The sequence below is a fragment of the Coniophora puteana genome (genome assembly GCF_000271625.1).
Source record: "Coniophora puteana RWD-64-598 SS2 unplaced genomic scaffold CONPUscaffold_7, whole genome shotgun sequence".
NCBI lineage: Eukaryota > Fungi > Basidiomycota > Agaricomycetes > Boletales > Coniophoraceae > Coniophora > Coniophora puteana.
Genome location: NW_006913059.1, coordinates 1,644,221 through 1,670,222, shown reverse-complemented (window position 1 = coordinate 1,670,222; position 26,002 = coordinate 1,644,221). Strand labels below are relative to the sequence as shown.

Below are 26,002 nucleotides of genomic sequence, written 5' to 3'. Positions count from 1 at the left end.
AAACCTTTGCTCGCCCGCGAGAATTGAAATATTGATGATCAACACTCTTCCTTCTCCAGAGGTTCTCCGTCAATGTTCGATGCCATGAGCACGCACTGCAAAAGCATGTATACCTGATCTTAATGTACTCGCTACTTGGTTTGCTAGAATCATGTACATTCGAGCTGATTCCGAGTTCATGTACCTGTACCTGGTTTACCAAGTCATGTACTTGGATCTGAAACACAAGATCATGTCCATCGTGGCGTCAGGTGGAGTCGGTGTGTGGGGTCTCCACACCCGACAAACAAGTGCAAATATTGGACTTCGTCTTTTTGGTTTGTCTTCCCTTCCCTCGCATTCCTTCTTGCCCTCACCCACTCCAGCTCGCTTTTGCGTTCGACCTTCTCTTTCGCTGCCGCCCTCACTCTTGCTCCTTCCGTCGTCGCTGTCACTGTCGCCATCGCCCTTTCCTGCCCCTTCCCGCGAGCTTCTTAATCATCCTCCAAGTCCAGCCACTCTATGTCAAGAATGAACACGCGCCCGGGTTGGTCAGACAAGGAGAAGTGCGGTCTGGGACAGTTTTTCAGGGAGGAAGAGATACGAATGTGCGTGCAGGAGGAGAAGTGCAAGGTTAGCAGTTGCTTGCTTTCAGGGAGCCAGCCTAACATATGCTATTCGCTATGTGCAGTTGGGACAACACCTCATCTCAACCCCCCTTGGTAGTCCCACCATGAGCAGGTCGTGTTTGTGTTAGCCCATCCAACGAGTGGCAGGACAACTTGGTCGCAACGCTGCTAGCCCGTAATGGCATCTTCCACAAGCAGGCCAATGGCGTCTCCCTCAACGACCCTCTTGTACTCACGAGACCTTCCGGTTCCCAGGAAACCACCAAGCAGCATCCGCCAAGCCACCAAAGTGGCGGCGAGTCACTGGATCATGTTCGCAGACAGCGGCGCATTCGGTCATAGAACCAGCCCTGGCTATCCAGGTGGGCACGCGTCGGCCTGGGTGGTCGGCTGTTCAGCGAAATGGAAATCCAGGAGTGCCGCAGGATATGGTACGGACGCGTCATGCTCGACAAATACGTGTCGACGTACATTGGTAAGTAGACTGTTCCCCGTTTATTTTTGTTTCTGTTCTCAGCCTTTCTTTCTCGCGCCACCCACCACCCCACGTTTTATGACCGTTCTCATACGCTTGTTTTGTGTTAGGTCGACCACTTGCGATCTTCGAAAAGGATTACGATCCACAGCTGCCGAGTGAAACAGAGGTGAGTGAGCTCAGCGTCCATGCATCTTTGCGCATCTGCGCTCGACACGGGTTCATCGAACCCTCCGTTTGGGTTAAACGTTTCGCATCCTTTCCATCCCACTTCCTTCCCGCCTCCGTGATAAACGGCTGACACTCCGACGTTAGCCCGACGAATTGGAGCTATGGAGCCCATTCCACTCGTCTCGGGCCAGCACACGCTCGCTGGAGGAAACAGCTGACTCAGCGATTGCGCCACCGGTTCCCGCGCGCACTCTGTCGTTCTTCAATGCATCGTCGAAGCTGTGTACGTTCTTATCGCTCTGATACATTCGGGGCTGAGGGCTGATAAACCCGCGCTTCTATCTGCAGCTGGCATATTGAGCTGGATCGTGCAGGTTATCTACTCTATACGACCTGGATTCAGCCGACACGCAGAATCGATGCGTCTCGAAGGTCTGTTGAATAAATGGTACCTGGACCTTCCGCAGTACCTTCGATACGAGCCGGGCCAAAAGACCGTACCGCTGCCCCATATCCTGACGCTGCACATGCACTATTGGTGCACATCGTTACTGCTTTACAGGCCATTGTGGGCGATTTATTTCTCGCGGCGCACACTCGATGTCTGACGTCGTCTTTGGCCAGTATACGGCGTGTACACTTGGCGAGTAAACAGTACGTCAATCTAGCGGTCGGCTTTTTTCCACGTCTGATTTTGATTTTCGCAAAAAATCCGGGGGAAGTGACGACGGCAACTCCCGAGCTGTCTCCGAGAAAAACTACGAACTTTGCGTCCGTGCCGCAAATCATATATCCTCGATAGGTATGTCAATTGCCTTTTGACAACAATCAGATGTTTGAACTGTTTGACTGTTAACGGCATCTTATCGCGAGCATTACGACCTTGGTCGATCCAGGAGGTTGGGTGTAGTTCTATATATCGAGTAGATTAGTCGCTACCTATAAAACTACATGAATGTCATCGCATTTGCAGTTATTGTTGCTTGCTTTTTCGTGTGATTATCACTACAATTTTCCATTAAAACTATTGAGTTTGCGTTCAGGCCCACCCCGTCGCCTCAAAAATCATGTTGTTTTGACCATTAGAAAGTACATTGAATCATCCGAAAACGTCCATAGTTGGATCTCGGCAAAGTCCATTGCTCTCATGAAACATCTACATTGTTCCCATGTTTCGAAGGCATGAGCAATACATGAAAACTACTAACATACGGCCGTAATTTAAACACATTAACTTCAGGTATCTCCATCCTCACAGTGCACGGTCACGTTGGAAGCACTTTGTGAGAGTTCAAAGGGAATGTTTGTGAGTTAGAAGGCATGATCTTCGGATGTAGGTGTAAGTTGACTATTTTGCCGACGTCAGTGTTTACGATGCGAAGGAGGAGACATACAGGAGTTCAGAAAGAGCGAGGAGGGAGTTGGTGTATACTGTGACAAGGTATGCGCCTTCGCATGCTTCGGCTGCCAGTGGTATCTCCTGACCGGAAAATAATCAACTCGAACTTCAACATAGCCATTACCGATTCAAACGGATCTACCTGTGACAAATGGTGAAGAGCGCCATGGAGTAAGGTAATCTCATGTATGACTGTACGAAAACATCACTGGTGAGTAAAATGCTAGCATCAATCATTTGGATGGTGATGCGAATGCTGCAAGCCTCCAGGAATCCCTCGCCTTATATACCCCCAACGAGCGCCTCCACATCCTTATAGGCTGTGGATAATTCTGTCAGCATCAGTAAGCAACGCTGCTGCGCTTCAGTGAACGCTTATTAACGACTGCGTCTCATTGCTACGTGTTCCTGTTCAGCGTCGACACACTGCGCGATACTGCGCTACAAAAATTCGCCAACGAAAGTAGCCTGTTATTTTAATAATACGTTGTAGACCCATCCCAATAACATACACAAATCAGTAGGAAAGGCGAGATAGAAATACATAGAGGAAGACGTGTTGCAGTACAAACGACAATTCAGGAGATGACGAAAAAAGAATCAGCCCAAATCGCAGTATCAGCTGTTCGCAGAGAGAGAATACAATGAGAGCTTTAATTTCGTGTGCGCACAGCATCAATAGTACTCCAATACGAGGCTGTGAGCGTGCTACAGACAAGTTTCTGTTGATGATGATGGCGCTGCCCAGGGGTCTGACATAAGTATGTCTATTTATTTGCTGGGGTCATTCCGGCGCCAGAGTATATCGCGCCTGTGTTTTATTTGCTTTACTCAAAGGAAGCAGCGTATGCAAGTACGCGCCCATCCGAGAGTTATTTGGGTAAATGTCGCGCTCAATAAGTATCCCTTCGCTGGCGAGAAGCGTATCGTGCATCCTCTACTTCTCATACTTATCTTGACGCATTCATGAGATTTGACAAGACATAGGTTACGCTCCGCTAAAGTTCCGCCATAAACACAGAAGGCAGGGGAGGAATGAAGTTGATATACAATAAACAACAAAATCTACAATGATGCTTGAGCATACCGATAACCTACAAAGCTAGTCGATCGACTATCGGATCCCTTTAAAGTTACGTTCATGAGGTTTGAAACGTGCTCCGCAGTATTGTGTCGTGGAAAGGGACAGCCAGGGCCTCTACGAGTGAAAACTCAGAAGGTGATGTTCAGCACATCGCGACGAGACTTCGACGCGGGGTCGAAGTAGGGCTTCTCGCCAATACCGACAGCGCGCTGTCCCTGGCGGTTGTCGTCGTAGTCGTTAGTGGCCGTGTGGAACGTGCAGCGGTTGTCCCAGATCGCGATGTCGTTCTTCTCCCAGCGGTAGCGCACCTGAAGGTCGTGGTTCTCCGAGATGTGGCGGTAGAGGTAATCGAGCAGCGTGTCGGATTCCTCAGGAGTGAGCTCGATGATACGCTTCGTGAACGTCTTGTTGACGAAGAGCGTCTTGTAGCCCGTCACGGGGTGCGTGCGAATGACAGGGCTGACGGGAAAAGCGGGCCGCCAGATACGTCAGGGCCAGCATGAGAGAGAGAAGGATGTCATCACACGCACTGGACAGCTGTCAGGTCGCGTCCGTTGTTCTCGGGAGAGCCACGGTTGTCCGTGATTGTGTGGCCCGAGCGTTGTGCCGCCTAGAAAAGGTGTTAACTGATGCAACTTCCCATCACAAACATGTATCAAGCCTACGTCGACGAAGAACTGAGCATTGTGCACGGCGGTCATACCCTCCAGGAACTTTTTCATGGCGGGAGACAGGCGATCATATGCCTCGTATCCACTGAATGGAGAAGCAAGAAGCGTTAGTCACGATTTTGGTGAATTGCGTTATCGGAGGCTGACCATGCCCACTATTAAACCCGGTCAGCTTGATCGGTAAACGCGACGCAAGCTGAAAGGCACGAACCAGAGTGTCACCGCCGACCTTGGGAATAGTATGCATCTTGAGGATCTAGGAGCCTCGATAAGCACGTCGTAAATGGAATGAATGTACTCGGAGACAACTTACAGCGTAGTCCGATGGCACGCGCTCGAAGGTTATGTCGGCGTGCCAGCCTATACTGGCGCGTCTGCCATTCAGGTTTCTGGCGCGGGCGATGCCGCTGAAACGTCGGTCCCGTGGGTGAGCCTCGGTGCTAGATGGTCTGGATGGCGCCATTACTCACCCCATCGACGAGATGACAGACACTTCGGCGCCCAGCTCAGGGGTATCCTCCGAGATGGGGTGCTTGTGGAGCTTGGAGTCGGCTGGCTTGCCAGTGAGCACGCCCATGCGATGCGCGAGCGCAAGCTGGTCCTTGATGTCGAGGTTCTGGTTTGTGAAGTAGACAACTCCACGCTCAGAGACGAGCTTGGCGAGGTCGAGGATGTACCCGTCCGCGTTCTCAGAGTGAACGAGTTCAGAGAGCTGAACCTTGGAGTCGTAGAAGCGCGTGCCGATATGATTCGTGACATCGTAGTTGGGAAACTCGGAAAGTGAACCTGCGAAAGTGGTGGCCATGGCAAGTGACAAGCGTTAAGTGAAGAAAGCAGATAAGATAAAGAAAATCGAGGTTTTCAAAGGCAAGCGTGAGGCGGCTTTAAGTTGAGGTCAATTGCGGTTTTTATAAGGTGAGGGACTATGTCCTAAGTAGGAGTATTTGTGACCCAACGCTTCCATTTCCCACAGTTTCTGTTACAGTAACGAGCTGCGAGCATGCATGCGGAGAAGTATTATGGGAGCGTAACTTAGGATTCCGGCGCTGCGCGGTGGTCGCGAGGAATAGTGGTACCAAACAACAATACTCACGAAGGCGTAACCCGAAATTGCGTGCTCGCAACTTCGCACGACAACCAATCCGGAACCCAATGCAAAGTCATCTGAGTCATCGTCCACCTGATCGCAGCGCTGTTATCACCACCGGAGACGAATGCTTGGTATCATTCACCAGTGATGATAGGACGTCCCGATATTACGTTCTAACCTCCCACTGCTAATAGTTCCCATAAGACCATCTGTCATTTTCGGAGTGTGGAGATATATTCGTGTATTAGCCCCCACAAAACTGTCCAAACGAGATGGAATTTGGAGATAATATTACTGCGGACATGTCGCTGAAATCTAGTGGCACTGAAGTATATTATACTGCGTTTTCTCGCAAGGAGAACGCGATAATAATACAGAAACCATACACGTGAACCTGAGAGTCGAGCACTAATGGTAGTACGCCACGTCAGACAGCCGTTCCTACACTGCTGCAGGACAAATATCCTCTCGCGTGCTCTGGGTCTCATCGCTCGTATTATGCCGTGGACTTTTCTCGTCACAACCGAACCCCATTCATCAATGCTACATCATGTCACTACTTGTGAAATCGCAATGAACGAATAAAGCGCACCTGTCCTAATCGTGTCACTTCATCTTTAAACTGTTGATCCATCCATCCCTCGAGCATGCACGCCTTGTCCCCCGTTGCTACTAGTAGATGAGAGAGGCACTCGATGCCTTTCTGGGACTGATCATCGACCATTGGTAGAAGCTGCCGGATGCAACTATGCATGACATACCCAGGCATAATGCGAAGCCTGAAGAGCGACCCAATAAACGGACCCATCTGGAAAGCTCTATAGTTTTCCGCTCGCGCATCCTGGTAACGGTCGTTGTCTGGTTCAGCCCATGGTCCATCGCTCCTTCGTCGCTCGAAGACTTCCTGACAGCTACGAAGCAGATGTCTCCGGAACAAGCGGCCGCCACTGACAGGCACAGCCGTCCCTTCGATGGTGTCGTCTTCGATGCTCTTGCTAACGTCTGAAATCATCTTCTGGCATAGCTTCGCCCATGCCTTGCTCATAGCTGGCCTGTCTCGTGCATGCTCGCATATGAGCTTGCTTATTTATGCCAGAACGCGGCTACCGTAGTGTGGATTGTCGTTGGGCAGGGCGGCGAGAAGTAGAGAAACTTGATCGACGTTGTCTGCCTTGAGCCCTCCGAGCAATGTCGTTACCTCGCGCCGAAGGGTCGAGGGAGGAAGACAAACGTGAGACGGTGAGCCTAAGCGTGCCGACGCCACACATGTTATTTCGTCACACAGAGCGTTGTCGACGCGTTGGGCGAGGGAATGGAGGTGAAAGAGCAGATGATTGAGAAGCTATGGATGGAAAAGGAGGAGTTGAAAGCGGAATTGTACACAAGACATGCCGTGCTCCGCTACGGCACAATTGATGGGTACCGGTGAAGACGTGAAAACCAGAGCACGTACTATGAACTGTTGTCTGCTACATGTGAGAGAATCAGACAGTTTCTAGACAACTGGCACGGCTCGGCCTACCACGTCACGGTGCTATGCAATCGAATCTCATTAGCTCCATGAGTTTTCCAATATTGATAGTTGTCCTCCCGTGTCTCGGCAAGTCGGTTGGACCTGTCATAAGGGAGCTTGCACTTTGAAACCTGTGTAAGGTTTCCTGAACCTTTAGATCTATCCCTTCAGATCTATTAACCTTTGTCGGCAGCACGATACTTATTTCATTGGGATATTGATGGGATTCAGGAATAGGTACCATCAGCAGAGCATCTCAACCAAAGTAAATGCCGGGGTTAGACTCATTAATCTGACAGAGTACACATATACATGCATTCAACAATTTGAAGAAGTAACAGTTAACTATCTACACACAATGGGTAACAGATTATGCCTGCGTTACACTACGGCTTGCATTGTTGAGACATACAGCAATTCAACGCCAGCCGCACACCCGGAAACATATTGCTGCAAAAATTGAACAACATAACAATTAGCACCGTTGTCCGTATGACAATATGTCACTGGGAACGGGTGAAACCTTTGACAGGTGCTCAACAGTAAGAATTGGTGCCCCAAACCGGTCGCTGATATTGCAATATGTAGTATGATGGTGCAACATGAAGATGTGAGATAAGATAGGCGCCGAAGCGCGGGGTGCGTTCAAGCCATGGTGACAATGTAAGTATTGCAACGTCTTCGCCCCTCTGAAAGCGAACATTCGTTACATAACGTGTGGTAGAAGTAAACGCATGGGATGATTGATTCCCAACAGACAACAACGAGCTAATGACAACCATTGTTTCCGATGTCCAGTTTAACATGACATCTGCATAAGGACCTATCAAGAAACGTTTTTTCCCCTACCACACGTTGAAGCGTATCCACACACGTGGCCATCACATTTATAACGTCCTCAGAAGTGTGACTCGCCATACACTTGCCGAGTCATTCTTAGCTATACCTAGCCCCCAGGGCTTCGACGTTGGAGGTTTAGCAGGGTTTAGTTCATCAAATTGACCTTCGTAGGAAGTGACTCAGTTAAATTTGAGTGAGATCGACGAAGATCAGCAATACAGCCTATGAACAAAGGAACTCTACAACTACGATACGATATACCGGAAGACATACATACCTCCGCTTCTTCGCCAGATCATTCCAATTAAATGGGCAAAGAGAAGGAAAAAGAGGTATAAGGAAATTTGAGACCGAAAGGGCTTACCGACATTACATTGACATTACTTAAGGCCCGTTTCATGGGCGGTATCTGGTTGGTATTGGGACATGCGTAGGGATCAGGTATCAAGTGATCGCGGAGAGGCATACCTGCGGGAGAGGCTGCGAAGGCAGCCGAGTGCAACGGCCACCGACCGTTTGGTATGGCGCACAGCCAAACGTGGCAGCAGGGCTTTATCCTGCGGCACGGAAGTGTTAGCAATTGGGGATGTGACTTACTGGGAGGTTTCTGGCACCTGCACAGGCAATGAGGTACCCGTTACCTGTCATTGGATGCCGGGGATGCGAGTGAGGCAGGGACTTGCAATACTGTAAAGCAGCTAGTACTAAGCATAGGAGAAGACGTGAGATAATGTACACACTTGTAGCAGGAGCCATGGGAGAGGAAAGGATGGGCGCCATGAGTGAGGGAGTTTCAGAGAGAGGCACGCCGAGAGACAGGGCCCGAGCTTGCTGTGGCTGAGCCTGCAATGAGCGTGTATGCACGGATGGCGAGTTTCTGTGTTAGACATTATCAACGGAGGGGGATGGTGTCGAGCGAGAGGGCGTACCTACAGATTCTGCATCTGAAGCGAGGGTGGGGCGATCACGAGCGAAACGACTGTAGGCTCAGATATAGAAACCGCCAAGACCGTGCAGTCGTCATCTACGAGCATTACTTCGTGAGTTAATAACCTGAAAGCGATGGGTGTGGTACATCACTAAATGGGCGGTCCGAATATAAGTACATGAGCAGTAGTAGAATCGGTTATAATTGACACCGTACCTTGATGATATTTCGAATCTCCAGCACGAGTGGAGCGTAAAGTCCGTTTTTAACATATGGGAAATCAGACCAAAATTAGATGGTGAAATGGTCAGATCAGGGATGATATTATAATATTGATGGCTATCTTACCACTGACGGAGCCTGCATGATAATTACACGATAAGAACGGCTGGTGTTTTATGCCGTATGATAAAAACTCACACCATATGGTGAGGACTCGCAATCTCGCCCATGATTCTAATGACAAGACATTCATTGTGAACATTATATAGTACAGCATGTAGCATTAATCGAGGTTAAAACGATGAATGAGGTAAATACACGAGAGCAGCAAGGATGCATGAGAGCAGCAGCAGTAGACGAGCGCAGGAAGTACAAAGAACGAATTAAAGTGTATAGACCGTGAAGCGACAGTTGGAAGGGAGCAAGAAAATAAAACATACATTTGGGCGAACGCAGGCCCGGGACAAACAATCTCTGTGAAGGGAGGGGACGTGAGTGAAATGAAGCAGTGATATACTGATATAACATACCTAGTTGCCAGTCTTCTTCGCCGGTGGTTTTCCCCCTGTACTAATCCTGGCACTCTTTGCCCTGGTTTGAATGGCAGGCTTTGGCACCGACGCTGGATCTTCTTCAATTGAGGAGAGGTCGGACTCGATAGCGCTCGCTGGTGTCTTGCTACCGGAGGACGTGGGTGTTAGAAGTTACAGTATATTAGACTATAGAGCGAGTGTCAGTGTGTGTCCTGTATCGCATAGTGAGCGAAATGTGCTTACCCCATACGCAGTAGTACATGCGGATGGGGGAAAGCGAGGCGAGAGGTCGCCCATATATACATGTCGGCGACCCCATGCATTCCAACATTTATCCCTTCACGTTGTCCCGCTTCTCTGCTTCTCTACCTCTCCTGAGGATCCAGAGCTGTCCTCTATCCGCTTCTCTGCTTCTCCCGAGCATCCCGAACCGTCCTCTGTCCGCTTCTCTGCTTCGCCCGAGCATCCCGAGCCATCCACCAGACCAATGCCGGAGCAGTGTACAACCTCACTCCAACAGAGAGCGGTGAAACCAGCGATGAAGAAGGAGACCCAGCATAGCTTGCTGAAGCAGAGACTGCAGCACGTACAGATCAAGGGCTTTTTTTGGGTGAAGACGAGGCTCTCACCAACGCAACCGGGTTCGCATCATTGCAAAGGTCAGCGGGTATTCGAATCTCTGCCGTTTTTATTGTTCGTTAGTGTTCGTGTCTACCTAAAGCGCCGTGGCTGCCATATGCAGTTAAAGTTATCGCTCAATGATAATTTTGTTTCTGATATGGTCTCCGTATTCTATATTCGACTAACAAATGTACGAGCAAGATCATCAATTTTGATCAATGGTAAAGTGTCCGCGACATGGTGTTCGGCCGAAATTCACTGCCACACCGTAACAGTATGTTCACTCAATGAGAATGCGTCACCATTCGTGATCATACAAAACTGTCTCGACGACGATATTATAACGGTGATCACTCGGTATAACGGTCAAACTTTTCCCACCCATTTAGTGATGTACGCACCGAAGATCTGCACCGTGGTCCTGGTAGGGATGGAGTAAGTGAGTGTAGACATCGCAGGGATTGAGAGACGCACCGACTCTACAATTAAAAGGATCCATGGTGCGAAAACGGGGAGGGAGGGGAGGGAGGGAGGGAGGAAAGGATGGCGACGAACAAAGCGCTCAGGGTCCATTATCTTATCAACGGGAGTATGGCCCAAAATGGTTGAGGATATCCGGATCGAGAGCGAATCTGATCTCAAAGGGATCTGATCAAGAGTACAAACAAAAAACCAAACAAAAGCGGGCAGAAATATTGAAGATACGAGTAATCACTAAATGGGTGGGAAAAATCTGACCGTTATACCGAGTGCTCACCGTTATAATATCGCCGTCGAGACAGTTGTGTATAATCACGAATGGTGACGCATTCCCATTGAGTGAACATATCGTTATGGTGTGGCAGTGAATTTCGGCCGAACACCATGTCGCGGACACTTTACCATTGATCAAAATTGATGATCTTGCTCGTACATTTGTTTTGCATTTGTTAGTCGAATATAAAATACGGAGACCATCTCAGAAACAAAATTATCATTGAGCGATAACTTCAACTGCTTATGTCAGCCACCGCTTTAGGCAGAGAGGAATACTAATGAACATTAACAAATAACAAACGAAAAACGATGAACAATAACAAACAGTAGAGATTCGAATACCCGCTGACCTTTACAATGATGCGGAGCCGGTCGCGTTGGTGAGAGTCTCGTCTTCACTTAACGTTCACTCAGGCTCGAGCTTGCCTTGCAAGACCCCAAGTTGTATCCAGGCACATTGAAATAGGGATATTCCCTTTGAAAACTAAACTTGAACTGCTGGTATTTAAAGCCACGCGCTCACGGAGCAAGCAAGCATGTCTGAGCACCCATATTTTACGAATAAATTTGTAAAATGAGTAAGTGTGGCGGAAATGCCTGAGACGACGCATGAACTCGCCCTTGTGCACGCTCGTGGAACAAGTGAGTGGGGGGAGAAAACTGGCCACACCACGTTGAATGCACGAATACCAACTGCTCGGCCTCTGTCTGCTTCTATTCATACCTATAGTTCTTGCAAAGCAATGCTTGATAATTTGAAGCGGCGACATGCATTCCAGCTACAAGAACGACGGCAAAATGAAATAGAAGAGGACCTCTAATAATTCTGGCCAATCAGAGACAGATGATGAAGCCAGCCCTAAAGCTGATGGAGAGATAAGATAAGATAAGACATTTTTGTATGCCTTCGCCTTTTTGAACACTCTCCCCGCCTTTTCTCTCTCCTCCCTTCAACCGTTTCTCTTTCTTCACCCCGCTATTTATCCTCCCCTGTACTCTCTGTTTTCCTTCCTCACCTGTCTTACACGCCTCCCCACCACCAATTGTCACCACATCCACTTGTCTTAGAATTGTCAAGTTCTTCTGGTGTTTTGGCTCTGGTAAATCTGGCACGTTTTACTACGCATATAAGTACCTCCCGAAAGCCAGAACCCCTTATGCACGAAGCCAACAGCATTCTTCAATGCACTCTACTACGATGAGGTGCATGCATTGTTGCTGTCGCCCCATCACTCACTCATTTTTCATCCCTTTTAGCTCAACCCAGTGGAAAGTGATGGATGAAGAGCCATAGATGGTTGACGCGAGTAACTTGAGTCTAATTCTTTCCTCGGACCTCCTGATCTCGTGTACTGCTGCTGCTCTCATGTATCATTGTTGCTCTCATGTTGCTGCCCTCGTGTTCCTGCTCTCGTGTATTATCCTCGTTCGTTGTTTTAACCTCGCATAATGCTACATCATGTACTATATAATATTCACAATGAATGTCTTGTCATTAAAATCATGGGCGAGATTGCGAGTCCTCATCATATGGTGTGAGTTTTTATCATGCGGCATAGATCACCAGCCGTTCTTATCGTGTAATTATCATGCAGGCTCCGTCAGTGGTAAGATAGCCATCAATATTATAATATCATCCCTGATCTGACCATTTCACCATCTAATTTTGGTCTGATTTCCCATATGTTAAAAACGGACTTTACGCTCCACTCGTGCTGGAGATTCGAAATATCATCAAGGTACGGTGTCAATTATAACCGATTCTACTACTGCTCATGTACTTATATTCGGTCCGCCCATTTAGTGATGTACGACGCGGAAAGGCGGGCTTCTCTGCGAAGCGCCACAGGACACAATGCATCGGCTTCCGGGGTCGGCGGTAAGCTAATCAATGTAATCGCGTCAGATCCTTTCACGAGATAGCTCTTGCACAGCGACCAGTTCCCGGCTCTCCGCTTCGCGAAGCTTGGTCGCCAGATTTTTATTCTCTGCTTCCAGATGGCAGATTTTCCGATTGTCGCCCTCGATTCGCAGCGTATATTTGTCCACAGTACGTTGCAGCGCGAGCCGTTCTTGTTCCACGATGTTTTTCTCCAGTTCAACACCAACGAGCTTTCTTCTTGTGGCGCTCCAGTCGACTTTGAGCAACTTGACCTCGCGTCGTAGCCGGGACACCTCTGAGTCGGTGCTTGACCTTACCATGTATCGTGAGCTTTCATTTAACATCTGACAAGATAGTTCTGCTATGAATGAACGTACGTTCTCAACATGGTCTCGGTGGACCTGTGAACGCTAGGCCCGGTCTCAGTCCCTGCTCCCTCTTTCGCCTTGATCACCTCGTAAACATCATTGTTCTTCTCCGCTTCTGTCCCACTGGCATATGACAACACCCGCTACTTGGCGGAGGCGCCACAGATTCAGGCAATCAGTGCAGTGGCGCACACCAGAGTGTAGGAAACCTACGCTAATCCAGCTCATAGCGATTACAGGTGAATGTGTCGGCTTGCCTTTCAGCTTGGGCGCGAGAGCAGAGACGTTATCGCGGGACTCAGATGTGTTATGGGCGTCTGAGGGCTAATAATATAATTGCTGTGTAAAGGTGGGACGAGATCTGGCATTTAAGCGCGCATTTATTGATAGTTAAATTGCGAGATGTCAGAAACTTTGGATAATATTGTTCAGCTACTGTACAATTTCGGATACAATTTCATGCCCTCATTTAGCCCAACGAGAATCGGATGGCTGAAGCGTCATCCTTCACAGTGAGCCAAGAGGGCCTATTTGAGATCTCCTTCCACCACCGAGCGACATTGGGGTGAGCAGCGCTGCGTAGGCAAGGATGGAACAACTCGGCGAGTATAATATCCTACGTACGCAAACGAAAGTCAGAATGCAGTGCAAACATGAGAAATATATGACGGAGGTGCCCACGCTGCCACCAGTGTACTTCTCCTTGCCGAGGATCTCGTACGCGTTAAACTTGGCCTTCAGTGCGGTAATAATGCTCTCCGATGCCCTCCTCCGCGCGTTTTTCATCGGTTGCGAGTCCACGCCTCCTGCAGCGACATCCGCGTCAGCCTAAACAGAGCGAACATGACGGGGGAAATGAGGTAAATGAGATATGAGAGACACGCACGCTTAAAGACATTTTCGATGGCATACCCGATCGCGTAAGGGTAGAAGTTGAAAGGCGTTAGTATTCACGGCGATGCGAGCGGTATAAAATATCTTATTATCTCCCGGGTAGCTTCGTCTCGGCTTGTCCATATAGAGCTATCTTTGCGCTAAGCAAAGTCTGCTTCGCCGTATATTGACGATACATTGTGTCATTGGTGGTCATCTCCAAGAGACGAGGACGTCGTCGCGCCCCTTCACAAGTCCACGCTTGGTTACGTGTGCTTCGGCTGCGCAATAGCCAATCGTTTTCATACCGAGCGCCGCCTTTCCCGAAGATAATGGTGAAATGGTGAAGAAGGATCTGTAGTAGGTGCTGCATGGGGTGGTGCTGGGCAGGGCGACGAGCGCTTACTGACGCTGCACTTGATATATCGGAAGTAGAGCAAGAAATCATCAGGGGCTTTGCTAAATAGGATATTTACAGATCATGAAGGCACCATCTTAACAAGGGCGTTTCGTCCGAAGTTCCGGATATCGGGGATGGCTATGTCTTTATGGCATCCCTTCCCCTCTCTTAATCCTCTCTTCCCATGATTCCTCCACCGACGGCGTTCTGCAAGCTTAGGCAAACTTGCGCAGTACAAATACGGAATGCTCCCTACTCTTCATACAGCAAATAACAACGAAAAACTAGTCAAATATACAAGATTCAGTGTAACAAGGGTATAGCGTAGGTCAGTCAGCAAAGGTCAGTTCGGCGCCATGCTGCTACCTTGTGCACTAACTGCCTCCGCGATATGAATCAGCCTCTCCTTAGTAGCCAAAGGTAATGGTGTCCGACTCAAGAACTCCGTGAAACTCTTCGCGTCCGAGATGTCCTCTGCGACCAACCGCAAGTCCTCCTCGAGTCGCGCCATGCCGTACTTATCTGAGCTCACCGCGGACGACAGGAACTTAGCCATCGGCGCATCCTTGCTCGAACCCTCCTCTTTTCGCGACAGGATACGCTGCTCGAGGAAGCGCACCTTGTTACTTTGACTCATGGCCACAAAGCAGTCAAGCGCCCTCCGGACGCGAGACCACGAGATTAGGACTGCGCACACCTCAACTACATCTGGTTGGTCCTCTGAGAGGTCTGGCGAAGGAGTACTAAAAAGATCGATGGGGCTTGGTGGATCGCTATGGGGAGAGTGTGGTTCAGGCGAGCTGCGAGGCTCAGAGATTGCGGAAGGGGTTGATGGTTGAGTGTGTGCCCCAGAGTGCGAGGTAAGTGAGACTGGCGTGTCGTCAGGCGTCGGCTTAGGCGTAGGAAGGCCCAAAGTCAGGATGTCGCCCCGGAGGATGCCGGGCTGGGGAGTAGAATAGGCGCTAGGTCGGGTTTGGTCGTCGGAAAAAGGGGGTGCAAGAGAAGATGCAGGATGAGTAGGTGCGTTGCGTTGCGTTTTCGTTGACGGATGTGGGGTTAGAAGCTGAAGTAAAAACCCGTGATCACGCTCTTCCGCGTCTTCAGCAGCCTGGTCCGCATCAATGCTATCTAGGTTCGACAAAGATGCTTGAGTGGATTTCAGTTCAGCCAAGCGGCTCTCGACGAGGGGAACGAGCTCGTTGCATCGCTGCAGCATGCGCGAGCGCCATTCCCAGTGACCACGTGCTACCCTCCGCTCTGCGTCCGCCTTCAGGGAAGCGATCTCCTGGTTGGATGCCTGCAGAGCGTCCTCCAACGCTTGACGCTCTGCCACCAGCATATCATTCTCTATCTTGAGCCTCTCCATCTCTCTGACCTCCTCCTTCAGCAGCGCCGCGTACCCATCTGCCTTCCGCACCAACACCCGACGTGTGCTCGCCGCCTCCGCTCCGACCCTATGAAGTTCTTCTCCCTGCGTTCGCACATCGTCCCGTAGTCGCTCTACTTCAGCTTGTAGTGCCCTTTTGTCCGCATCCGCCCTTTCCTTGTCCCGTAGTAGGCTGACGTGTTCCTTTTGCAGGAAGTCGTATGCTAATCGGAGCTGCGAGGGTTCAGCGTCAAGTGGTGGGGACATTGTGTATGCAGAGGTGGAGGCTGCGTCTGAGTAACCTTCGTCGAGGTTGAAAGAAGTCATCGAGGCGAACGGGGGGTAGGGTTGAGGCGAGGGAACGGTGCAGGCATGTCACGGTATACATAGACCACAGTGCGGGCAAGGCGCCTATCGTCCGTGCACCTAGACTCACTTGGCACCACCAGCCGAGTCAGCTGGGGCATGATGTCATGCAGGTATGGGTCCACGCTCCTGCCCTGATAATTATGAGAGTGGGAGCGTTTTCTAGAGTCTAGGCTAGAGTAGCGTGCTCGCTCCACCGTGGGATACCCACAGAAAGGTACTAACCATTGGCGTGTTGTTCATGATATGTACAGATCCGTGCTTCACATTACAAATGTTGGGCAATCGTTTCGTAAGCCATATGTGCCGTCCGCTTCTAAACAGATGTGAACTTATATTCATGCAGTTTGAACTCTTCCTGAACAGCCAGCCAAGATGGTCTGGATGAGATCTCCTTCCACCACCTGGCCACGTTGGCACGCGACTCGAACACTTCACCCCGGCCGATTTGGACCAAAAGAGAGCCATATGGGACGTGAAACAGATCTGCGAGGGTGATCATCTGTCGATGACGGTTAGCGCGCATAGTAGGCTCGGGAAAGCGACAGCACCGACGTTACCACCAATGTACCTTTGCCTTCCGAGGATCTCATCGTACGCGTCGAGGTTGGCGTTAAGCTTAGCATAGGCCTCTTTGGCACGACCCTCATCGGAAGCGAAGCCTTGCATCCTGAGATACGCAAACGCTGGGTGGGAGTGTGGGAAAGATATAACACGGAGAACTCACGGGTTAAAAAGCAACTCCCTGGCAAATCGTTGCGCTAAGGGGAAAAAGTTGAAAGTCTCGATAGATGCCCCCTGTTCGAAGATGGCCACCTCAAGCGGGTCTGAAGGGATGAGCTCTGTGCCCTGGCAGGTATACTTCTTGGCTAGGTAGCGGGCGATGGCACGCGACTCGAACAACTTGAAGCCATCATCGTCCTGTGTGGGTGAAGTTCAGCGAGCAATTTTGAGTAGTAACACCATCGCGATGAGATGAAATGAGTAGTAGCGTAACTCACGATATAAGGAACCTGGGCAAAGGGATGCACGACAACGAACTCTGGCGCCTTCTGCTCGCCCTTGAACACGTCAATCTCGATGTACTCGTATGAGACGCGTTTCTCCTTGCAAACGACGGCTACGAGATGCGTGCAAGTCGACAAGGGATGACCGTAAAGCTTCAAGGACATCTTGCTCAACAGTGATCGTGTGGTCCAACTTGTGTGTGAAGTGCAGGAGGTTGAGAGGACGCGTGATCGCGGGTGATATAGATGTTGCCATCCGGCCCGCGTTAAGCCCAACAAGGCCGAGAGTGAGCTACAGGATTTGGTATCAGGAAGGGTTGACAATGTAGCTTTGATGTCATGACATATGGCAATAGCAAGACTAGGAGCGCAGGAGTTGTTGCCGTTCGAATCCACTACGGTAGGTGTAGAGAAAGTTGAAGAAGAGGTCGTGCTGTAAGGCGGACTTGTCCCAAGCGTTATCCTGTCAGGGGTAAATACTTCTTTGGGCATATTTCCCCTGACTCTCATAACATACGTACAACCCCTTGAAGCAGATTCCAAGCACACCCAAGGGCGGGCTAGCTCATTCCAGCTGTCAGCACTTCAGACTTGGAAACTCACAATCGTGTTTCATAAATATGGTATATGACAAAGTGGTCCCTGACAAAAGAAACCTACAGAACCCGTGTATGTATTTTCCTGCTACGTGTCTAGATGCCGTTGGACTTTCCAACAAAATTCCCAAGTAAGTCTACTGAGTGAAGCCCGAAATATCTGCGTTGTTAATGGTGCCGTCCTTGCCACCGCTGACCGTGAGGTCAGACCAGTCCCAAGTACCGCTGCAAGAGCCCGAGCCACAGTCGACAACAACCATGTCGGCGTCGCTCGTAGTCTCGACTGTAGTCGCGCCGCCAGTGAAGTTAATTTCCTTTGAGTCACGTTAACTGTTGGTCTCGTATAATCAGTGTTGATCGGAATGCAGCGTACCTCGAAGGTAGTACCAGTTCCGGGGGTGCCGTCCGAATCGGGATAGCTCTGTCGAAGATGATTAACAATGTGCGGCGACGAGGAGGGATTGCGAATGGACTAAAGCTTACCTGGGTGATCAGAATACCGTACTTGGTAATACCTGTGGCCTTGTTGTTCTGTAGAGAAAGGGGTGGTCAGCCACACGTTTAGTGTGATGGGATATAACGGAAATATTCACGGTGTAAGTGACGCTCTTGACCGAGCTGCCGGTTGCACTCTTGTCGCTCTTGATGCGGAGGCCCTGCTGACTGTAATGCAGCGTCAACAATGCAGTACTATGTCTAAATAGCCTTGAACTCACGAGTTAGTCACAGTGTTCCCAGAGATTGTGACGTCAGAGACGGTCTTGTCGGAAGAGATAGAACCCTAGAGTGACAGCAAGTTATGTGGTAAGCCCTGATAGAAGGCTAGGAGAGAGATCAATGACTTACGATAGAGATGCCGTGTCCATCCTCGCAGGTATTGTCAGAGAAAACAATGTTGGAGCCCTTGTTGATGGCAAGGCAATCATCCTGTGGAGTAGACTTAGAGGCCGTTGAACCAAGCCATGAAAAGCGTCAAACCTGGTTGATCACTTTGCTGTTCGTAATGGTGACATCACTGCCGGAGACGTCGAAACCATCGGTGTTGTGACCTTGAATATGCAATGAGCCACGGAGCAGAGTCTCGACTTAGTAAAACTGCCTACCAGCAGGGTCGCTGCCACTCGCGCTGTTCGCGCTGTTACCCGCAGCTATAGGGGCAACGTTCAGACAAAGTGACAATGCCGGGGAGTGTCGACGTACAGTTGTCAACAGTGATACCAGTGAGCTCAATAGTACCGGTGTTGTCGATGGACCACGCCTGCGCGGGGGAGTTCAAGACGTATACGTCCTGATTAGAGGGAAGGTTGTGAGGCTTAATCGTTACTATGCGTATGTATACGTACGCTGATGGTTCCCGAGGCCTCGACCTTCAACATCGGATGAGGCTTGGTGGTTCCGCCGTTGGTACCTTGGCCGTCCTGTCGTGCGCGTCAGTGTTTCCGCCAAGAATAGACTTTTAGATAGAGCACGAACCCAGTAGTCAGCACCATTGCCATCGAACTTGTAGCCGTTTCCGTTGACTGAATGGGTAGAATTAGCACGATTGCCGAGAAAAGGAGTGAGTAGACTAACAAGTGACGCTGTCGCCTCTATTTCTCAGGTTAGCAGCGAATCAAACTCTCGAACAACGACAGAATGACTAACTTGAGCTCGAAGAGGGGTCCATCCCACTCCTTGTAGCCGAAAGTGACGTCGCCCTCTGTCGGAGGTGAATCAGCCCAGACGAAATGGACAATAATGTGCAACTCGACACTTACTGACGTTGACCGTGGTGCCCGACGCAAGGTCGAGGCTGAAGGTCTCACCAGCGGTAACGGTGAAAGACTCGATGTTGATCGTCGTGCACTTGACTGCGTCGGTAACATCGTCAAGCGAGGAAATCGTTCCCGTGCATTCGGTGCTGGCGGGAGCGGCGACGACGTAGGGAACGAGAAGAGCGAGGGAGGTCCACGGCAACATTGTCAGATCGAGTGTGTAGAGCTGGTGTAGAGATCCGTTGAGCAGTAGCTAAGAGTGACTGGTTGGCTTAAGGCGAAGAGAACGCCCTTATGTACGTCTCTGGCGGCCCGGCGGAGACCAGAAACCAGTATGTTGGAGGACCTTTGAGGTCGTGTTGCCTACGGTATCGATAGTTCTCGGTCTGAGAACGCGTCCAGAGTTTCCACGGGCGACCAGGAAGCTGGTCTTGGTTTTTCCGCGACATGTCGCTGGCAACGCGAACAAAGTGGGAAAATGCGACCAGGCGGACTCACCGCCAAATGAAGTTTCACGGTATACCTGTCATTCAAGCCTGAAATTGACTCGTCGGCCATCAGCTATGTCTGCGGAAATAGAACAACCACGCGAGAGCAATTGGTCAAATTTGGCTTTTGTATTTTAGAGCTCTCTCACAAGTTTAGGGACACCACGTTGCGGCGAACCCGAGGAAGTTGCGGTCCCGGAGAAGCGCAGTCAGCTGCAGGCGTTAATGTTGACAACAAAACACCGCGTTGGCTAGGCAGGGCACTTAAACGGAACCTGTGACAACCTTCAGCCAATTGAAGGAGTTTGTGCGACTCAAGGACAATTGTCATGGCGCCAACTCAACCCTCACCTCAACGCGCCAAATGAATGGATGTGTTCTTGGTAGACGGGCCGTGCGGGCCAAGCGCGGGCCGATTTCATCTTTACCAGAGGTGAAGGTCGACACATTTCCCTCGAAGTGTTCGAGAGCATATGCTTTGCTGAGTCCGGCAGTGTGGGCTGCTTCTGTTTGGCGAGATGGCGAAAGCTATGGCGACGACGCTAACATATGCGCAGAGAAATGGGTAGGATCATGTTCCGAGGGTGCGATCTTGATTGTGTACGGGCTCCTCCTGAGAGAGACACCGATAGCTAGCACGATGTCAAAAAGCTTTTCATTGAACAGAAGGCGTCGAAGCTCGCTTCTGCCTTCAGCTTGAATCTCCGACTGTCGGAGTTTGATTTTCAAGTTGGTCGCCGCAACATTGACACTGCAGACAAACGGCGATTTTACCCGGGATGAAACGGAGAGAAAGAGGCGGCGAGATGAAAGCCTTTCCCTCCGAGTTTTGGAACCCCCTTTTGCACAGGAAAATGTATTCTTTTAGCCGACAATTGCGTCAATATTGCGCTGGTAAACTGGGCGGGTTACCGAATTTGGACTCTAACTTCCCGATTCGGACGTATTTCTATCTAATCTCCGCACAGAAATGCAAGCTCCGAGGCAAAAGTTCAACTTTTCAGTAACTTTTCGCACAGCAAAAGATGGGTGAAAAAGGCTTTCATCTGTCCGCCTTCTTCACTCACTTTTCGTAACAGAAAAATGACAGTATGTCTGCAGTGTGAATGTCAAAGCGCTTGGTTCCAACTTGGCTCCCGTTCTGGCACTTGGAACAAAATTGTTGCCGTACGTGGCCAGACATGTTTTTGAAGTCCTTCTCAATTTGTAACGCCAAGAAACGAACTAATTGTCCAGGATTGCACTTCCGCTACCGTACAACTGGGCGTAAGTAACATCACCAGTGCCAACTGTAACTGAGACAACTACTCCGCAGATGCCCTCGCCAGACGTACGAGGCTCCCCTGTACTTCCTCTGGCAAAGTGGTGCACTGTAGCAGAGTGCTTAGCTTGGAGGTGTCCACGATTGCCGAAGTCCTCCTTCTTAGGCCTTCCGCTAGCAGCTTTATATCACTCTTCAGCACTTCCATGTCATAACCCTCAGTGCGTGCCGACTTCTTCAGAAACGCGCGCCATCCTAGCACTGGCTTCTTACACTGTCCCAGTACCCACATCTGAAGGAACTGCACCCTGTCTCCTTGCTCCATGGTCGCAAAATGTGTTGGCACTTTCGCGGAAGACTGAGAGACTAAGCGTTTGCAGGTGCGTACGTCTTCACTAATCGGTGCGTCAGGCTTGGGTTCGCTGTGTTTGGCGTAACTCGCATGCGTCTTTGATGCGCAAACTTCGTCGATCTACGAGGAAGGTATTGAAGCATGAGATCAATGATAGGAATCGTGAGACATACAGCGATATCCTCGGGGTCACGCTCTCTAGCGGAGAGCATCAACTGAGCAGGCAAGTCAATTGTTTCCGGTGGAGATGCGACCGTTTTTCCGCATTCTTGCTGAATGGCCACCGACGCTAATGAAGCACCCGCCTCTGCATGACCGCCTCCAACAGATGGCGCATCAGATTGAATATGATTACCGAGGGGGATTGGGTCAAGTGTGATAGGGGTAGTAAATGAGCCGCACGGGCTCAAGAGCTGGAGCAGAATTTCTTTGTGTGCAACCTCCGCATTGAGGCGTTCGATGGAAACGGCAGTTTTCTCCCCCGCGGCGTCGAGGTCTGATAGAACAAGCTGGGTAGCTTTAAGGTCTGCCAAGCCACTCTCAAACGCGGAGACAAGGCGGGTGCACTGCCGTGTGGTGCGAATGAGCTGCTCACGAACAGCCTGAACTTCCTTTCGCTCTGCCTCCGCCTTGAGAATGGCGATATCTTCGTTGGCGACCCTCAGCGCACGTTGCACCGCTTTGTGGTCCGCTACCAAGACTCGGTTTTCCATGCTCAGCCTCTTGATCATCTGTGAGTCCTCCTCCATAATCATCACATACTCCTTCAACTTCTCTTGCAACACACGGTTCTCGCTGTTTGCCCCAGCTCCTATGCTGTGAAAGTGACTCTTTTGTTTCTGAGCCTCCTCCTCGAGCCGTCTCACTCCTCCGCGAAGTGTTGCGTTGTCTTGCTCCATCGCCTCCTTGGTCTGCATCAAACGGACGTGCTCCTTTTGCAGAAAGTCATAGGCGATACGTAGCTGTGAGGAGTCATCCGCCTGGTCGTAATCGGATAATGTCATGGAGGATATAGATACCTGCTCCGATCTCGAATGATCTTCCCCAATGGTAAGTGTCGATGAGGCCATCGAGAGATTAATGCGAGGTTCAAACGTCGACGGCGAAAGATAGGAAAAGGACTCAGAGGGGCTCGTAGTTTGAACTTTGCTCGTAAAGTTCGTGGGGTGGCGTGGGAATTGTATTACTACAGCGTATCCCGCTCTTTAAGCTTTAGTCACGGTGTGGCCTTTGATCCGCTTTGAACTCGTGCGTGCACATGTCGTAGCCCTCACCGGCTTCGATACTTACAGTTGTCCAGGTTTGAAACCTGTGTAACAGATGCGTGCTCCAACTTGCAACGAGGCGCGTCAAGATAGAAGCAATCTTCGATGAATGAAAGATAGTGCTCCAGCTGCTACTTCGGCAAGGCATCTGCCAAAACTGTCTCGCACGAGTTTGAGTTGATAGCAGGGACGGGTCCCTAGGTATTTGCACATTCTACTATACATCCACAATAATTACCCTAAGGAAAGTTTACTCGCACAACCACAACTTTACACCCTAGTCGTTCAACGAACATGTTTTTACAAAGCGAGCTATAAATCGCACACGTCAGCACCTCATCTCTACACGTCAAAGAGCAACAGATAAACTTACAAGAGCAAGGTGACCACCAACGACAGGACGCGCGCGGAAGCCGCTAGTCGTACCCGCCACCGAGTCGTACCAGTCGCTGAACGGCACGTTGTTCTGGCCGTCGCCGATGTACGCGTACACCGCGTCAATCATCGCGTCGCGCACCGTGTTGTCCGTCACGAACGCGGCGGTCCAGATCTGCCAGTCCGACTTGGTGTACGTGTGGCGCGTGTCGAGCGGCGCGCCGTACTGGTTGATCACGCCCTTGTACCACGCCGTCTGCGAGTCGAAGAGCGACTGCGGGAACGCGTTCGTGCCGAGGAGCTTGTCCGCGTACATGTTGTACGTCAGGCCCCAGCTGTCGGACGCGCCGTAGTTGAGCTCGAGGTGGTTGGAGGCGCTGGCGAACTGGATGATCTGCGGGGAGTAAGACGAGACGATGCTCTGTTATTGTGTGGGAGGTCAGTATCGGTAGCTGAGAAACGGGAGTAGAGACGTACACTGTAGTTCTGCTGGGCGTCGGTGTTGCCGAGAAGGCCCTCGATCGCGGCCATGGCTGCGATACCGACGGTGCCCTTGATAGCGAGGTTGGTCTGGTTGGCGAGCGAGCCGGCGAAGTCATCGGTCGAGATCTGATCGGCGGGGATAAGGGCCTCATCGACGAGGTAGCCAGTCCACTGTTCGAGGAGCTTGGTGTAGGTCGAGATGAGCGACTGGTCGTTAGACTTCTGGGTGTAGCTAAGAGCCATGATGAGCATGTTGCCGCACTCCTCGAGAGGCATCTTCTCGTCGTTGCCGTCGTTGTGTCCGATGGCCTTGGGGTAGGAAGCACCGAGATCGTGGACGGCCCAGGTGTTGGGGTAGAGACCGGTCTGCTGGTATTGGAAGAGGCCGAGGAGGAGGTACTTGCCGAGCGTGGGGTTGGTGTAAAGGAGAACGGGCCAAGCAGGCATCATAACGTCGACGGTGTTGACATTCTGCTCAAGGTTTGAGAATCTTTTCTAGCTCATCTGCGGTGGAATCACTCACACCATCCGAGGAGATCTCCTTCATGAACATGAGGACATCGTCAGTGTTCCACGTGCCGTCGCTGTTGCGGGAGACAGTGAGCTCGGTAGCACCGAAGGCCTGACGAATGGAGAGAGCGACGATAGCATAGTAGTTGTTGGAGATAGCGGTGGCATCGCTCTTGACCTTGGCATCGAAGGTGTTGGCATCAGAGAGAGCAGTCGAGTAGCTGCCAACGAAATCGTTGATCTGTATTTAATGAGTATAACGAGCCCGTTCTTTGAATATATGCACTTACAGCATCAGTGACGCTCGTGTACTTGGTCCAGAAATAGGAGCTACGGTCCTGCAGGTTGTTGCCAGCGGTGACGTACTGAATGGCGGGGTCACGGACGTGGCCAATGGCGTAGATGACGGGGTCAGAAGCGCTGGAAACGGTACCGAGGTCGTGAGCGAAAGCGAAGACGGGCCAGTTGTCGTTGATAGCACGGAAGTTGGTGTCACCGGAGTTGGCGAGATTGCCGTTGTTGATGAACTGAGCGCGAACGTCGACGTCCGCACCAGTCTGCCAGGTAGCACTGGTGGACTGGAGAAAAGTGTGAGAAGACGTTCATTAGCGAAGGAGACGACGACTTACGCTCTGAGTGGAATAGTAGGCAGAACCGTACTGAGACTGGTCGTTGCTCTCAGCGTAGACAGATGGGCTCTGGAGCTGGACCTGGTGGAACCAAACGTCACCCGAGGTGGTCGAGGTCCAGTTGACGGGCAGGGTGTTGTCGCCGGAAGCCCACTCGGCCGAGATATCGGAGTAGAGCGTGACGGAGTGAGAACCACCGTCGTTGGCAGCGGCCGAGATGGCCAAATACGAGAAGGGGGTCGACTGCTTGACGAGGTCGGTGGGCTCGACAGGGCTGAGGAAGTTGACAGTGATGTCGACAGGGCCGGCCGTCAGGACGAAGGTCGACTGGGTCGAGGTGTACTGAAGAGAACGTTAGCGTGAGGCGTTTACTGAGATGGAAGTGTTGACGCATACAGTCAAACTCTTCTGGGTGGCCAGAGCCGGGCTCAGGTTAGGGACAACGGGGTTGCCGAGGAAAGTGTAAGTGGTGCCATCAACGCGAACGTAGCCACCCCATCCGAGAGTCTGAAAAGGCGGGGACAATGAGTTTAGAAGTATGCGCTAGTACAATAAGACATACAGCGCCAGCCCAGAACTCGGGCCAAGTGCCGGCGAGCGAAGCACCGGCACCCTGGGGAAGCCATGCGGAAAGGTACGGGGTGCGGACGGCGAGTGGGACGGAGGGAGGGTTGACTGGGTCTGCTGACCAATCGAGGGCGGAAGCGCTGGACGCGAAGAGCGCCAGAGAGGCGTAGGAGAGAGCCTGGAAGATACCCATTGCCGTGAGGGCTGTGGAATGGAGAGTATGGGACGAACCTCTGCGTCTTATATACGATGGATTGCAGAGCCTCGGTTGTGACGATCTACCAGGACATCGCGACATCATCTTGCGGGCTCGGCTCATTTGGTCGAAAACGCGAACTTGAGCAGCATGACTGGGGTAAATGATGCGTAACATGTGCGACATGCCGCGACGATGTGCAGGACAAGAGAGGACAAGATGCGGGACGGTGTGGGACGCGACGTTTGTGGCCAGGAACAAGCCATGCGCAAAACATCTGACCGATCGAGATGCGGTCACAAGACCCTGAGACCTGCATACACCTTCCATATGCACCTACTACACGGAGACGC

The 26,002-nt window shown here is 50.9% G+C and overlaps 9 protein-coding genes across 9 annotated transcripts; 2 read left to right on the top strand and 7 right to left on the bottom strand.

Annotated features, from left to right (window-relative positions):
- Window positions 1–1,010: 1,010 nt before the first annotated feature.
- CONPUDRAFT_166122 (uncharacterized protein) lies at window positions 1,011–2,148 on the top strand (the record flags this gene model as incomplete). Its single annotated transcript, XM_007771366.1, has 7 exons — window positions 1,011–1,083; window positions 1,194–1,252; window positions 1,399–1,537; window positions 1,603–1,822; window positions 1,879–1,908; window positions 1,962–2,056; window positions 2,111–2,148. Coding segments are annotated over 7 exons (654 nt in total), but the record flags the coding sequence as incomplete, so codon positions are not given.
- A 1,502-nt stretch (window positions 2,149–3,650) lies between these two features.
- On the bottom strand, window positions 3,651–5,286 carry CONPUDRAFT_105738 (TfdA family taurine dioxygenase). The gene is made up of 7 exons (XM_007771365.1): window positions 4,879–5,286; window positions 4,722–4,815; window positions 4,620–4,664; window positions 4,556–4,563; window positions 4,403–4,493; window positions 4,268–4,347; window positions 3,651–4,196 (listed from the first exon to the last, which is right to left on the bottom strand). Exons 1-7 carry the CDS (start codon window positions 5,211–5,213, stop codon window positions 3,866–3,868), a joined length of 984 nt encoding a protein of 327 aa, XP_007769555.1. The 5' UTR covers window positions 5,214–5,286; the 3' UTR covers window positions 3,651–3,865.
- A 653-nt stretch (window positions 5,287–5,939) lies between these two features.
- Window positions 5,940–6,543, bottom strand: CONPUDRAFT_73737 (uncharacterized protein; the record flags this gene model as incomplete). Its single annotated transcript, XM_007770933.1, has 2 exons — window positions 5,940–6,011; window positions 6,091–6,543. 2 exons carry the CDS (start codon window positions 6,541–6,543, stop codon window positions 5,940–5,942), a joined length of 525 nt encoding a protein of 174 aa, XP_007769123.1.
- A 6,223-nt stretch (window positions 6,544–12,766) lies between these two features.
- CONPUDRAFT_154676 (uncharacterized protein) lies at window positions 12,767–13,077 on the top strand (the record flags this gene model as incomplete). The annotated part of the gene is made up of 2 exons (XM_007771364.1): window positions 12,767–12,790; window positions 12,835–13,077. 2 exons carry the CDS (start codon window positions 12,767–12,769, stop codon window positions 13,075–13,077), a joined length of 267 nt encoding a protein of 88 aa, XP_007769554.1.
- A 553-nt stretch (window positions 13,078–13,630) lies between these two features.
- Window positions 13,631–14,059, bottom strand: CONPUDRAFT_154675 (uncharacterized protein; the record flags this gene model as incomplete). Its single annotated transcript, XM_007771363.1, has 3 exons — window positions 13,631–13,777; window positions 13,843–13,989; window positions 14,048–14,059. The coding sequence occupies 3 exons, from the start codon at window positions 14,057–14,059 to the stop codon at window positions 13,631–13,633; spliced, it is 306 nt and encodes a 101-aa protein (XP_007769553.1).
- Window positions 14,060–14,644: 585 nt separating this feature from the next.
- On the bottom strand, window positions 14,645–16,204 carry CONPUDRAFT_166120 (uncharacterized protein). The gene has a single exon (XM_007771362.1). It carries the CDS (start codon window positions 16,125–16,127, stop codon window positions 14,778–14,780), a length of 1,350 nt encoding a protein of 449 aa, XP_007769552.1. The 5' UTR covers window positions 16,128–16,204; the 3' UTR covers window positions 14,645–14,777.
- A 150-nt stretch (window positions 16,205–16,354) lies between these two features.
- Window positions 16,355–17,378, bottom strand: CONPUDRAFT_105734 (glutathione S-transferase). The gene is made up of 4 exons (XM_007771361.1): window positions 17,168–17,378; window positions 16,894–17,087; window positions 16,722–16,836; window positions 16,355–16,668 (listed from the first exon to the last, which is right to left on the bottom strand). Exons 1-4 carry the CDS (start codon window positions 17,336–17,338, stop codon window positions 16,483–16,485), a joined length of 666 nt encoding a protein of 221 aa, XP_007769551.1. The 5' UTR covers window positions 17,339–17,378; the 3' UTR covers window positions 16,355–16,482.
- A 528-nt stretch (window positions 17,379–17,906) lies between these two features.
- On the bottom strand, window positions 17,907–19,728 carry CONPUDRAFT_125484 (glycoside hydrolase family 28 protein; the record flags this gene model as incomplete). Its single annotated transcript, XM_007771360.1, has 14 exons — window positions 17,907–18,083; window positions 18,143–18,190; window positions 18,253–18,300; window positions 18,363–18,432; window positions 18,486–18,550; window positions 18,616–18,696; window positions 18,748–18,818; window positions 18,873–18,917; window positions 18,970–19,057; window positions 19,113–19,187; window positions 19,243–19,289; window positions 19,342–19,358; window positions 19,414–19,468; window positions 19,527–19,728. The coding sequence occupies 14 exons, from the start codon at window positions 19,726–19,728 to the stop codon at window positions 17,907–17,909; spliced, it is 1,089 nt and encodes a 362-aa protein (XP_007769550.1).
- Window positions 19,729–23,063: 3,335 nt separating this feature from the next.
- Window positions 23,064–25,747, bottom strand: CONPUDRAFT_125481 (DUF1793-domain-containing protein). Its single transcript, XM_007771359.1, has 8 exons — window positions 25,449–25,747; window positions 25,283–25,393; window positions 24,887–25,228; window positions 24,548–24,835; window positions 24,271–24,498; window positions 23,742–24,218; window positions 23,263–23,685; window positions 23,064–23,201 (listed from the first exon to the last, which is right to left on the bottom strand). The coding sequence occupies exons 1-8, from the start codon at window positions 25,644–25,646 to the stop codon at window positions 23,190–23,192; spliced, it is 2,079 nt and encodes a 692-aa protein (XP_007769549.1). The 5' UTR covers window positions 25,647–25,747; the 3' UTR covers window positions 23,064–23,189.
- Between the last annotated feature and the right edge of the window lie 255 nt (window positions 25,748–26,002).

What these genes read in the sequence shown, in the direction of transcription:
- CONPUDRAFT_166120 (XM_007771362.1), bottom strand. Translation starts at nt 16,127, where the DNA reads ATGACTTCTTTCAACCTCGACGAAGGTTACTCAGACGCAGCCTCCACC.
- CONPUDRAFT_105738 (XM_007771365.1), bottom strand. Translation starts at nt 5,213, where the DNA reads ATGGCCACCACTTTCGCAGGTTCACTTTCCGAGTTTCCCAACTACGAT. An exon ending in ATGCTCAGTTCTTCGTCGAC is followed by an intron (nt 4,348 to 4,402) that starts GTAGGCTTGATA and finishes CACCTTTTCTAG; the next exon opens with GCGGCACAACGCTCGGGCCA. An exon ending in CGCGACCTGACAGCTGTCCA is followed by an intron (nt 4,197 to 4,267) that starts GTGCGTGTGATG and finishes TTTTCCCGTCAG; the next exon opens with CCCTGTCATTCGCACGCACC.
- CONPUDRAFT_125481 (XM_007771359.1), bottom strand. Translation starts at nt 25,646, where the DNA reads ATGGGTATCTTCCAGGCTCTCTCCTACGCCTCTCTGGCGCTCTTCGCG. An exon ending in AGGAGATCTCCTCGGATGGT is followed by an intron (nt 24,219 to 24,270) that starts GTGAGTGATTCC and finishes AACCTTGAGCAG; the next exon opens with AATGTCAACACCGTCGACGT. An exon ending in ACGCCCAGCAGAACTACAGT is followed by an intron (nt 23,686 to 23,741) that starts GTACGTCTCTAC and finishes ACACAATAACAG; the next exon opens with AGCATCGTCTCGTCTTACTC.
- CONPUDRAFT_105734 (XM_007771361.1), bottom strand. Translation starts at nt 17,338, where the DNA reads ATGTCCTTGAAGCTTTACGGTCATCCCTTGTCGACTTGCACGCATCTC. An exon ending in TTGCCCAGGTTCCTTATATC is followed by an intron (nt 17,088 to 17,167) that starts GTGAGTTACGCT and finishes TCACCCACACAG; the next exon opens with GACGATGATGGCTTCAAGTT. An exon ending in AGGGAGTTGCTTTTTAACCC is followed by an intron (nt 16,837 to 16,893) that starts GTGAGTTCTCCG and finishes TGCGTATCTCAG; the next exon opens with GATGCAAGGCTTCGCTTCCG.